Source organism: Cynoglossus semilaevis, chromosome 13, assembly GCF_000523025.1.
Source record: "Cynoglossus semilaevis isolate Cse_v1.0 chromosome 13, Cse_v1.0, whole genome shotgun sequence".
NCBI lineage: Eukaryota > Metazoa > Chordata > Actinopteri > Pleuronectiformes > Cynoglossidae > Cynoglossus > Cynoglossus semilaevis.
Window position 1 is genome coordinate 866,130 of NC_024319.1, and position 13,789 is coordinate 879,918.

Consider the following 13,789-nt stretch of genomic DNA (forward strand, 5'->3'; position numbering starts at 1 on the left):
TGACAGAGAGCCAGGATCTGATTTCACATTGTGTTGAACAGAAACCAGCAGCTTTTCTATACAATCAGCCCACAGGACAGTGCAAACCTATACCAGCAGACCTGGTCCACTGGACCATGTGAGCGGAGGATTTGATCCTTCGGGAGTTTCACTCAACCCTTAATTGACGGGTGAGCACTTTTAATGAACCCCACGGTGGAGCAACTCCCAGATTTATAATGTAATATATCCGTTTATTCTCCTTGATGCTAAAGAAAGAATGGTGGATGAGTGGGGAGGAGGAGGAGGAGGAGGAAGAGGAGGAGGAGGAGGAGAAGGAGAGAGATTAACATTTTTGTTTTGTTACAGCTGCAGAACCAGGACTTTTTTTTCTTCTCTTCATTCCTGTTAGTTCCACCCATCAACAGTAGGCTGCAGTATAAGTCTCCGTCCCCGTCTCCCACGGCACATCAGCACCAGTAGAGCTGCAGGTGAGGGGGTTGAACCTTTCACTCTGCCACTGTAGTGCAGCACACAGGCGTCTCCTGGAGGGAGGTGACAGACATCGGCACAGAGGGAGAAAGGGAAGACGGGTGAGGCAGAGCTCCTTCACTTCAACCACAGCTGACACAGTTCCTGCGTCTGAGGTGAGTGGACGCCACAGAACTTATGGTACTGTAGGGTTTCCTGAAGGCAGCAGCGAGGTCAGAGACGGGGCCCGGGACAAAAACTGGACGTCCAACATTGACAGAGACAGAGACTGAGACTGAGACTGAGACTGAGACTGAGACTGAGACTGAGACTGAGACTGAGACTGAGACTGAGACTGAGACTGAGACTGAGACAAGGTCAGTGTTTGTTTTTATGAAGAAGTCAGACTCCCACTGTCTGGATGAGTGGTTTGTTTTTTAATTTATCTCAATGTAAAATTCAAGTTTTTGGATTTTTAAAAAATACATTTTCTCTAATTTGTCTGTGTAGAATATACTATATAATAATATAATATATATATACTATATTTATTTATATAAATACATATATTTATATATATACATATATTTATATAGCTATATATTTATATACATATATCTATATAAATACATATATTTATACGGATACATATATTTATATAGATAAATATTAATCTACATACATATATTTATATAGATACATATATTTATATAAATACAAATATTAATCTCCATACATATATTTATATAGATACAAATATTTAAATAAATACATATATTTATATAGATAAATATTAATATTTATCTACAAATACACATATTTATATAAATACAAATATTAATCTACATACATATATTTATATAGATGCATATATTTAAATAAATACATATATTTATATAGATAAATATTAATATTTATCTACAAATACACATATTTATATAAATACAAATATTAATCTACATACATATATTTATATAGATGCATATATTTAAATAAATACATATATTTATATAGATAAATATTAATATTTATCTACAAATACACATATTTATATAAATACAAATATTAATCTACATACATATATTTATATAGATGCATATATTTAAATAAATACATATATTTATATAGATAAATATTAATATTTATCTACAAATACACATATTTATATAAATACAAATATTAATCTACATACATATATTTATATAGATGTATATATTTAAATAAATACATATATTTATATAGATAAATATTAATATAGATACATATATTAATCTAAATACATATATTTATATAGATACATTTTCTATATAAATAACGTTATGTGTTATGTTATGTCTTTCCTAAAACTGCTGGATGGTGACTCTTGTTAGCATCGAGTCCTCGGAGCTGCTGTCGTATTGTTGTGTGTTGTACTGATGGTCAGAGACGGAGGAGAAGGATTGTTGCCACGGAATATCCTTTTTAGGAAAACGGTGCTGAGAGCAGAAGGAGCAGAAGCTGGAGAGGTTTCTGTTGTCACTCAGTTTCCACGGCGTTGATCCCTGAGGAGGTGATGCTAAGATCCAGGGCAGAGAGGAAAAACAACAAGCCACTTAGTGTCTCCCCCCAGAGACCGGTCTAGGAACAAACACTTTTTAATTGTGTGTGTTGATATTTCATTGTGTGTGTGTTTGTGTGTGTGTGTGAGGAGACACCAATCATTGAACCAATGACGTCCTTCAAAACAGGATCATATTTTAAAATAATTTGTCCTCCTGTCAGAGATAAAAAAAATGGACAAAAAAAATCAGAAAGAAAGAGAAATAGACAAAGACCATAGAACATCCTGAGACGGCCACTTGGTGGAACAATGAGCAGAACAATTAGAGGATTGTGTGACGAGGCGACCGCAGCTCCCGGTTCAAAAGAAGTCCAGGTGCAGGACAGGGATGAGCATCAGCTGCAGCCAACCACTGTTTGACTGCTGTTGACCTTAGGTGGTGCTGTTGTCACCGATCGGTCATTCTGTCTGCACAGAACGTTCCGGAGGTTGATTTCTGAGTTTCGATTGTTTGCTTCAACTCTCTCTCTCTCTCTCTCTTTGTCTCTCTCTCTCTGTGGTTGGATTTTCAGGCGTGACAAAGAGCCGTCCTCTCCTCCGCCACCGTGACCATGGTCTGCTCCAACCTTCTGAAAGACACAGGTACCCTTCTGTTTGTTATGGGTTTTACACCGATGCCCTTCCTGATGTAAGTCAACCTAGAACTGGATGTAGGTGGAAACGAACCCACGACCTCCTGGCAGGAAGAGCAGGAATCCTGCTACGGCCCTGCTGGAGCCTCCGACAGTGAAATGTGTAAAAAAAACAGCAGATCTGCTGCACCGGGCCCACTGGGAATCGAACCCAGGACTATCTACTACTCTCTGTTTCTACGGCAGGCGTGCTAACCGCTACGCTATGGAACCACTGTTAGCCTTTTCTTTTTCAAACGCTTGTCTATTTTAAACACTGCTCCTAAAATGCTACATTCACAGGCATCATGCGCCTCCTACTGGTGGGACTGCTGATGGGGTCTGTGTCAGGTCAGACTACTACCATTGGAGCCTCCAGCAACTCCACCACTGACATGGTCAACAACTCTACGGACTTCAACGTGTCTTCTACAGCGGCCCCCACATACCAGTCCTCCACCCCCGGAGGTACAGCAACAAACCAACATCCGAGTCGTTTGGCCTGGCCTTCACAGGGGTCACGGTCACGGTCACGTTCACGTCTCAATCGATGATACTGTTTCAGGAAGTACTTCTTCTTTCTTCTTCTCAGGTTGGAACAGTTCAACCACCTTCACTACTGGGATGACAAACACCACAGGTAGGTGCGGTTCGAGTCCCCCGGCAGTCTGCACCGTGGCAGCATCAATGTCTTTCCTTATCCACGTCTTTCTTTTTTGCCACAGGTGACGGGTCAATGACGTACGATAACGTGAGTACGTCAGAGTGTTCTGTGAAGTATTTGTGATCGGTTCTTTGTCACGTGAAATTGTCATTTTCTGGCGCATTAGTCGACTTATAGAAATTAGACGAAAACAACTGTCCAATCAGAGCGTAGTTCAAACGCAAATCCAAATTTAAAACAGTTCCATTGACTCAGTGGGAACTAGAGACTAGATATACAGTAATACACACTTCTACCTGTGAGTATTTGGAGTCTGTAGTATTTCATGTTTCTTCTCTGCCCCCAGATCTACTGCCCCTCCTTTTCGTGTGTTTACTCCGAATGTTACGCCACGTACATGAGTCAGAACGACACGACGTGCCCGGCTAACTGTTTCTGTCAGGTACGAGGGTGGACGACACTGAACGCTGAATCGGTTCCCGCAGCCGGAACATTCTTTACAAGGCTGAGTCAGAAAGTTCTCAGACAGATTTCAGACAGGTTAATGACATCATGTCTCTGTCCAGTGTTGACCTGTGTGACCTTTGATTGGATCAGATCTTAATTGACCCCTTCAAAAAAAAGTGTTTTCAAATCGGAGCAAAGGTCACATTTTTAACCAAACTTAAATGGAAATTTGTTCAAATGACTGAAGGTTATTGAAAAAAACTGAAGGAAGTGGAGTTCAGTCCTTAGACCAGACAGAGAAGCAGGTTATGACCTGGTGTCAAAGGTCATCCTTCAGAATTATCTGATGGAAACAGCCCAGAAGAATAGAAGTAAATGTTTAGATTTGTCTTGGAACTTTTTGACTTTACATGGATGTCGTTTGTATTCATTGTTTATCACCTCCTCTGCTCACGGGTCTAACGTCCAGTTCGTTTGTTACGCCGCAGCTGTTGCGGCAGACGGAGGTCAACTACGTGGCCAACTGCAGCGCCTCCTGTGCCGTCGCCTGCAATGGAACTCTGACCAACTGCAGTACAAACTGCTGCAACACCACGGGCTGCCTCAACGACACGTTTGCATCCATGATGACAGCGCCAACCACAGGTAAAGCTCGGAGGACGCCTCCCTCACACTCCTGGTAGCTCTCAGTGCCAGCTCCCAGACCAGCAGAACCGTCGCACCGCCGCGCTCCGTTCTTACTCTCACAGTTTATCTTGTAATTTTCTGAACGTTGCTTTAGTATCCACGACCATGCAATCGACCACCAGAGTCACCACCACCACCACCACCAGACCTCCAACCACAACCGCCGACCAGGTGAGTCAATGAAAGTCATTCTGTCCCACCATCGTCCTGTGGGACACGTGACACCTACAGTACTGTTGTACCTCGATACCAACGACGTATTTACTACAATTATTGCTCAGATTGTAACTCTTTTGGAACCCTGAAATGTTCTCCGTTTGTGTTTGGTTTCTTTCTTTCTTTCTTTCCTTCCCAGAGCAAAATATGTCACGATTTCACCTGTAGTGGTGCGACCTGTTACAAAGAGCCCAGCAACCAAGGTTCAACCAGCAGCTGTTCAGGCTCAGAACTGACTCACTGTCAGGTAAAGAAGATGAAAAGACTACTGGTTACATATTAACATTACAAGTCGCACCGGGGTCACCTGGGTCACCGGGGTCACCTGGGTCAGCCAGTAGTCATGTGGTCAGGGTTCTAGCTCTTCTCCAGGTTCATGTTCCTCTCAGACCAAAGTAAAATCGTAATGAAAATATTCCCTTTAACCTCTTAAAGATACAAACTAATTTTCAAAAACACTCTGAGCTCCAGGTCGATGCGTTTATTATGGAATAAGTGTGTTGGGGGGGTAGGGAGGGGGGGGTCAGACCCAATTGCCCCAGCTGAATTGTAACTGCGCAGACCTGGGGCAGCGGTGGCTGGGTGGATTAGGAAGCAGACTTGAGTCCGGAAGGTTTCAGGTTTGAGTCCAGCCACTTTCCACTTTCACTTTTCTTCAGTGGTCAATCAGTTCTGTGCTCACTCCTTGGGATTGGGATGGGATTTGAACCTGTTGCTGCTCCAGTTTGTCAGAACTCAGTTTATGTTTGTTTGCATTTGAAGCTGAAACAGGGGGAACCGGGCCAGTGGTCAGCGAGCTGCTCCACCAACTGTTCTGACGTCACGTCATGTGGCAGCAGTACTAACAGTAACTGTCAGCTGGAGTGCTGTACAGCCACGAAGACCAGCTCCTGTCTAAAGCTGAACGGCACGTTGATCGTCCCCAACATGGCCACCAGGGGTCCTTCTCTTCACATGGAACTGATGGTGTCTTTAGTTGGTATGTTGACCCTCACTCTGTCTCTGTGAGCCGTGGCCCTGTGGCTGTAATGGGGTCATGGGGTCATGGGGTCATGGGGTCATGGGGTCACTCCTCCTTCCAGAGTAAGTTCTACTCCTTCATGTATTTCAGTTATAATCAAATATGTGGCTCTGCTGATATACCTGTGGAATCATGTGCCGCTTCACTTATAAAGTTTACTTTGTCTTTTTTTTTTTGTTATTACTTCATTTCTTTGAAAAGATAAAACAGTAGCAATGGGTTAATCATAAACTGCAGGGTTTTTTTTAAATGCAGTGTAAATGTTCTGTGTTCATACACATTAAAGCTCTTTTTATTTTTAGTCAAACATCCTTTGGTTGCAGTATCTGTATCTTTCGGGGGCCAACTGTACTGTCGTAGCCATGACCTCGCCGTTTGACACCCTCTCACTCACACACTTCAATTTCATACCAATTCATCATCATCATCATCATCAAGAATCACTGAGAGTCTTAATGCACTTTATAAATCTCGCCTGTTCAGAAGGTTTATGATGGATTCACAGTGAAATGTACAACAATGGAAACTCTGAATATTTTTTTCTTTTTTCTAATCCCCTGTGGACCATGAGTTGAAAGTAAAAAGTACTTCACAAAATATATTTTGGTATACTGGTCACAGGAATGATAGATGAAAGATAAAATCAGAATGATGTCAGTCTATATGATGATTCTGTTTCCAAGAATACAATAAATACTGTATGATGTCTATATGATGATTCTGTTTCCAAGAATACGATAAATACTGTATGATGTCATTATAACAATAATAATAATAATGATGCAATGATACATTTTTAAAATTCAATAAAGTGTGTTTGATTCAGAAAAAAAATGTCTTTTATTTTTTATAGTCTTATCAGCAACCTTTACTACATTCACCCACAAACTAAACAGCAACAATAGCTCAATTTTACAAATAGTAAAAATGAATAAATGCTTAAATATATGTTATAAATTATATTATATTATAAATATAACATTATATGTTATTGTTGATTTTTTCTTTTTTTCTTTTTACAGTTTTTGTAATTGTTGTTATTATTATTATTGGGCAATGTCTACCAATCACCGAGCAGTATTGCACACTCTGGATGTGACGTCACGAGCAGCATAGGAGTGGGGCTGGTGAATCAGAGCGTGGCAGCAGACTGGGTCGGGCTGGGCCAGCTGTGGGGCGGACAGGGGAAAACATGTGGATTTTTAAGGGAGTCCTGTCGGATTACCAGAACTTTGTGGAGCTTTAACTTCCGTCTGACACCGAGAGAGCGGCAGAGGGAGCGGCAGAGGGAGCGGTTCGATCGAACAGTTCGGTTCGAGCTCTAAAGTGTTTGGCGCACAGATCGACGCATCTTTGGCTTCGCCATGGATCAGTCCGGAGCAATTCAGGAAAGTTTGGAGAGAGAAGAAAAGAGGGTCTTAGTATCTTTTTTCTTTTCTTTTTTTTTTTGCCACGTATGTTACGCAAGATTACTGAACGCGGCTTAAACGTGACGATCTTTGCAGAGCGACATCTGAGTGAACACAGCGACAAAAGTCTGACGGCCGTTCTGACCTTCTCACTGTGAAGTCAGTTCAACGCGATTGAAAGTCCGTTTGTTTCGACTCAACTAGAAGTCCACTGGAACTTCAGAAACCACTGACATGGTCCAACCTCTGTAGTGAGACGTTTCTGCCACACGATGACGCCATTGTCTTCAAATACAGTTTAAATTTACCGCGTCATATACTGTACACCGGAGGTCCTCAATCACAGGGTACCATGACCTGGGTTATTTTTTACCAAATAGATATTATCTTATAATTAATTAATTGTCATATAAACAAGAGGAGACAATAATGTTTTTATGAAACTAATATGCTTAGATAAAGGTCCAATGATGAAGCAGGTGCGTGAATATGATGTGTATTTTAGATGTGAAGCAGCAGACGTTGTTTTGATAAAAAAAAAAACAGGAAGATCCTAGAAAATACTACTTCCCGTTAATGGTATAACACAAATACTGCAACAAAGTACACATGATGAGTATTACAGTGAAATCATGACGAGTACTCCGCTCTTTGCCTTAACTGTGAACATGCCATCCAATGTGAGGTCCTGTCTGACGAGGCTGCAGAGAGTAGACTGCTGGGATTGGTGCAGTCTTCCAGGGAACATGCGTGAGTTTTTGTGTCATTTTATTTATTTTTTTTGCTATAAAAAAAACTTTAGTTTTGTGTAAACATTGAATCTGGAACAAACCAAACTGCTAATGCTACAAATCCTGCCAGTATATAGTTGCTATATACTGTCGGGCCAACTCTAGGACACATTTGATATGATCTTGTGGGCCAAATATAATTACACTCTGGGCCAGATTTGGCCCCCGACCCTGAGTTTGACACGTTTGATCTACTGTTAAATGCAAAGGCGAACTTAGCTGTTGTTGTAGCTTTATGTATTATGACAAATTAAGCTGTGGCTAATTGTTCTTCCACATCTAATAAATGTAAAAACGTGTATGTTCTTCCACATCTAATAAATGTAAAAGCATGTAACTTCAAAAACTAATGGGGTTTTTTTCCGGTTTTTTGCAGAATCTTTATTTACACTCATCGCAGAATGGCCATATCTGCTGACGACGTGACTCTTGAGGACATTCTACCCATCTCCCTCGACTTTGCCGTTGTTGAAGGTGAGGTGTCGTCATGTTTTACACCTAACTGAAAAGATTTTCTGGTGACTGTGGCTTTGAATTCTGACATACTTTAATTCTCACTTTTTTTCCAGTTTCCTCCCCAGAGGAACTGGCGGTCGTTGGTATGTTACTTCAGCATCCTACACACCCTCACATGTTTCATGACGAATGACTGACCGCATTAAACTTTTTGTTTCTTTGTCTGATTGTAGGAGCTGATACCAGAGTCAGACTGAGTTTCCTCGAAGAGGCGCTGGAGCTCAGACTTCCTTTCGGGTCTCACTCGCGGCTCTTTCTCAGCGAAGTGATCAGAGCGTGGAGTGGTACGTCAGCCGCAGACACTGGTACACACCGGGGTTTTCAACCGACGACCGCAGTGTTTAGAGTGAAAACTATAACTGACATTCATGGCACCAGGCGCAGGAAGTTGTAGAGGAAATGTAAAGCACACATTTGTTTAGTCAAAACCTGCTCAGCCTGTCTGCAGGTGTCACTGTGTCATCCACTATAAAAGTCAATATTATTTTTATTATTGTTTTCATAAGGTGATATTTTGGCATGGCGGTACTACAGAACAACACCAACACACACGTACTCAGAAGTATGTGTAGTATTCTGTGAGTACTTTGGTTTGACCAGTGACTGACAGACAGACACAGAAGGAAGAAAGACAGTCAGGTGACACACACACGCACACACACACACAGAGCAGGAAAGGGGTGGAGTTCAGTGTGTGTGCTCTTCTCCTGCAGTCGGACTTGACAGATGGACTAAAAAAGCCACTTTTAACACTTACACGTTACTTTTCACTTCTTTTCCTGAGCTGTACGTCCTTTTTTGGGCAGATTATGATTTGACAGACAGCTGTTTGTTGTTGTTAGGAATTTAACGCCCGCCGCAGGCTCTTCCACATTGTGCTCTGGAATCTCCGAATTACAATGGAGGAAGAAGACACTTGTGTGTCGCGTGTACGTGTTTTTCTTTTTTTATTTCCATGGATGAGCTGTAGTAACTTTTCAACTGCGGAAAAACACCTGTGATGGAGGGACTAGGGGATCAGAAACCAGCTTATGGTAGAAATAAGCATTTGAGGAATGGCAAAGGTGAGAACAGCGGTGCGATATTCTGACATGTGATCTTTTAATGCAGTCTCGTAGGTTGACAGGACGGAGGATCAGTCATCGTGCCGCTGCTTTGAGTGGTTGAAAAAAAAAACCCTTCTTTATTCCTTTCCTGTTTCCTGACTTTTACTCTCTCTGTTTGTCTTCCTTCAGATGTTTGCAAGTCTCCCTCAGAGGTCCCCAACTTTGAGTGGATCAATAAGTATCAGAAAGGTCCTAAAGGTGTTGCCAAACAGGCCCTAGCACCGCTCACCACAACACTTACCAAACTCAACCAGCACCGGAAAGCAGGTTTGTTACTTAATTAGTTTTTGTTTGTTTTGTTAGACATCAAACATTTGCATCCCATTTAGACCTATTGGTTTATGCAGTTGGTGTACGTTAGGTTACCATGGGAACGGGAACCATATCTCTGTTGCATCTTTTTCTTATTTGTTTTTTTTTTAATATAGTAAACCGTGGACATGCCAGGGACATACAGTATCTGTCCTGTTGCAAATAACTCTTAATAAAGACACTAAACTTTTTTATCCTCAAGAAAGAGAACTGAACAAACATAACATAGAACAGAATAAGTCATTTGCAAAGTAAGTAATTTGCAATTCAAACTTTAAAAAAATAATAAAAATAAATAAATAATAATAATAATTTAAAATAAATTAGTGGTAAAAATGTAGAACCGAGAGCGTTTGGTGTCTTACACCCCGGGTTGAGAAACATTAATGTATTTCAGTTGTAGTTTAAGTTTTATGAGATTATAGTCCGGTGTTGCCCGGACTAATATGGCGTAGAGTTTGACGTACTTCTGATCACGGGCCAATCAGATGATGATTTGTGTCTATGGGGGCCCATATGTATATACATACAACTACGATAACAGAATACCTCACCGGTGTATCTCGGGTGACAGCTGACGACAGCAGCCTGCTGTGGGTTCCTCTGCGGTCGGATTCACGGAGTGAAGCTCCTCCTCCCTCTCAGTTAGCATGGGCAGGTCTCACACGGTGGACGTTGCTCCCGTGTACAGAATGATTAGGAGCGGTGCGGGGAGATGTCTAAAGTGACTAAAGACTCTGGTATGAAAACTATTTCCACTTGGGTTTTTTTTCCTCTGCTTGAATCTGCATGCCACTATATTCGGGCTCATTATTATAGCCAGTATTTCCCGTTTAACTAGCTAGCTTGTTAGCTACTATGTGTACATACAGTCTATGGTTGGCACTGCTATGGTAGCACGGTTTGATTGAAGGCTAACTTTAGCCAGGTTAGCAACAGGACCAGATTTGTTTACAGAGAAAATTGAAGTAGAAAAGCGATGAGTGTTTTTGTTGTTGTTATTTTAAATTATTTTTACGGTAATATTGTTTTATGGAGTTTTCGGTGAGAGCAAATATATATATGTGTATATATATATATGTATATATATAGATAGGTCTTGTAATGTCAGCAAATTTCAGACATGGTTCTGCTCTTGAATAATGCCTGTGATTTAAATAATTGGTCTCTGGGAGACAGTCGAAATGACACACCCGTGTCGGTGGTAAACGTAGCAGTGTGTCTTGGTATGTCACACACTTTTGTCACGTATTTATTGTGACACCAACAACGGTCGGTTTCCACAGAAATACTCTCAAGTAGCTGCTCCCTCTTTTGGCTCACTTAGCATGTTAGCTTCAGTTACCTGTAGAGGGGAGGATGCACGCTGTGCATGTCTGTGACTGTTAAACTATTAAAAAAAAAAAAAATTTAAAGCTCTCCATTGCATACAAGGATGAGTAGAGAAAATGTAGCTTTCATTTTTTGTGTTTTTGTCGGTGATCTTTAAGGCCGGCAGTGACTTTGTACTTTGTGCAGACTCTCACCCTGTTCCAGTCTACGTATTGATGTCTGTGTCACTACTGCTGACTTTATCATTAACCACAGATAAGGAGGAGTACAGGGTGTGAAATTACCGTGCAGTCTTAACGCAACTTCCTACTGGTGCTAAGAGTTTGTCAAACCCATAAGCCCGGTGGAGATCACTCAACTACAGTAAAACCTACCCTTTAGGAATGCAGGGCACGTGTAAGAACTACTCTAATGTTGGATTAGAAATCTTTAACAGGATCAGGGCTTTGTTGTGGTGCTGGTTACTATAAAAACAAAAGGATGGGGGGTAGAGGAGAGAGAAAACCAACAGTTCTTGATGAGGGTTGGTGTTGGGGGTTTATCCTCAGTCAGTGGTCAACTTTTACTGCACACTGGTAAAAGGATCATTACATTTTCAAAACAAAACATTTAACAAAACTTTTAGTCTTTTTTTTCTGTTTGTATCAGAGTCTGAATGACCTTTGACCTGTTTTTTTGAAACATTGATTCAGATTATCTTTGAATGAAAAAAGTAAGGAGATTTGACTGGATTCTTTTTGAATGAAGTACATTAGTAAAACTGATGTACATTTTTACCCTGTACCTAAAAATTTAACTTAAAAAAAAAAAGTAAAGTTTTGCTATCTTGCATGACAATTGGGTTAAAATCAACCACCCTCAGTTTTGACTTGGGAGAAGTGGCGTAGATTCTCGTTAAAAAGCCAAGTACTAACAGGGTAAAAGTCCTAACGTCTCATCTCATCTATAAGTGTAAACATGCTGGTTGTTAATGGTCCATTTCATTAGTTCTGCTAAAAGTGTGAAACTAAACTGCCTCTTTACTGCAGCCTGTGTCTGGCTCTGAAAGTTTATTTTACAAATTATCATACATCAATATTAAATTTGCACGCCGCTCATCAACATGTGTGCAAAGACTGTTTTTAATACTTAAATGTCTTGATATTCAGAGCTGCTCTTAATGCCTGAGGCTCAGTTCTGGGTTGTGGTCCAGGAAGTGTTCATTTAGTTCACCATAAAAACAACAATATATTGTATTTGGTTATAGGAACGGTTGTGTTTGCGTTATTGATAGTTGTACGCTACGTTTAAAAAAACAGTTTCCTGTGACTATGTGCACATACGAGGCCTTTCTTTCTTAAAAAAATGTTGAACAATATTGACCAAAGTTGCATCAGATTAACTTAAAGTTGCCTTCACGTAATTGGCTGAATATCTGTTTATCTGTTAATACTAGTGAATGTTTGCCCGTTTGTGTTTTTTTTTTTTTTGTCGACACAGAGAGCGTACAGTAGCTACCTACCCTGACCTGCAGGTGGTGCAAAGTAGGAAACAAAGCTCTGTTTTCATGGTTCAGACCTGCAGGTGGTGCAAAGTAGGAAACGATGCTCTGTTTTCGTTGTTCTGTTGCGTTGGTAATGCATTGTCGTTTTATATCAATTAAAACTCTTCTATTCGAATTCAGAAAATTTCACTTGCAACTCTAGCTCGTCAGGATTTCCGGCCTCATTGGATCCCATTCGATGCATTACATTACTGCCACCTGCTGGCTGTATTGGTCCCTTCCAAATATTTACAAACTGATTGGAAAAACAGGCTAAGACAGAGGGTTGGGGGGGGGGATTTATCTTTACCCTAATGTCAGTATAAGTTAAAAAGACAGACCAACTTGAAGTTAAAAGTTCTGCTCAGCAAACAGAGATAAGTTTCTTTCCTGCCAAGCTGCAGGAAATGGGGGGGGGAGGGTGGTGTTACCACCCGCCTTTTTCACAAGCCACTTGTGATGCACTCACTGTTTCCATCTGAATTCACCCTCCTCTGTCACTGAACCACAGTCACCGTCTGAGCTGCAGCCTGTGTTTTTTTATGTAAATGTCAGATGAATAAAAATAAAACGTTGTTCAGTGGAATTCAAAGTGTTGACCAATAACTCTCTCTCATCTCTGAGGAAACTGCACAGCTCATGAATCGGTGACTTCAGTTTTTTTTTTTTTTCAAAGGCTTTTTAGTTCACATAAGAACAGACTTTAGTTTGCTGTTTGGGAGCAGTTTCAGGACATTCCTGTTTTGTTTTTATTAATTATTTGAACTCGTTAAATTTAGAGCATATAATATTAACGCCCTTGTTAAACTACCAGAATTTAAATATGTTTTTATTAACTAATATCGCTGCTGCGCTGCTCGTCGTCTCCGCTCTGCATTTATTTCTGTTCACATTTGTCTTTAGGTTGTTTTTGGTTTTTTTTATTCTGCACAACAACATCTAGAACATCTAGAACCATGTTTTACAGACTTCATTAGAGAAGTTAGTTGCAGGCTACGAATACCAGAGGCAGCATCTCGGGTAATGTGGTTTGAAGTCACTTCCATGTTGCTGCCAAACACGTTGGCAGACAGAGCCGCTCGTCAGTTCTGCGGGTTTTGTTGGT

At 40.7% G+C, this 13,789-nt stretch overlaps 2 protein-coding genes across 2 annotated transcripts in view; both read left to right on the forward strand.

Annotated features, from left to right (window-relative positions):
• Positions 1-271: 271 nt before the first annotated feature.
• LOC103387895 (keratin-associated protein 10-10) lies at positions 272-6,348 on the forward strand. Its single transcript, XM_008322700.2, has 10 exons — positions 272-626; positions 2,563-2,632; positions 2,965-3,129; positions 3,254-3,301; positions 3,387-3,412; positions 3,672-3,767; positions 4,261-4,417; positions 4,554-4,630; positions 4,815-4,922; positions 5,438-6,348. Exons 2-10 carry the CDS (start codon positions 2,602-2,604, stop codon positions 5,681-5,683), a joined length of 954 nt encoding a protein of 317 aa, XP_008320922.1. The 5' UTR covers positions 272-626; positions 2,563-2,601; the 3' UTR covers positions 5,684-6,348.
• A 1,385-nt stretch (positions 6,349-7,733) lies between these two features.
• The window catches only part of inpp5b (inositol polyphosphate-5-phosphatase B), a gene marked incomplete at its 5' end in the record, with an annotated part of 15,696 nt that continues 9,640 nt past the window's right edge, over positions 7,734-13,789 (forward strand). The window contains 5 exons of the mRNA XM_025061450.1: positions 7,734-7,855; positions 8,273-8,370; positions 8,466-8,495; positions 8,586-8,696; positions 9,648-9,785. Coding sequence (XP_024917218.1) covers positions 7,734-7,855; positions 8,273-8,370; positions 8,466-8,495; positions 8,586-8,696; positions 9,648-9,785 — 499 coding nt within the window. The remainder of the gene's footprint in view (positions 7,856-8,272; positions 8,371-8,465; positions 8,496-8,585; positions 8,697-9,647; positions 9,786-13,789) is intronic.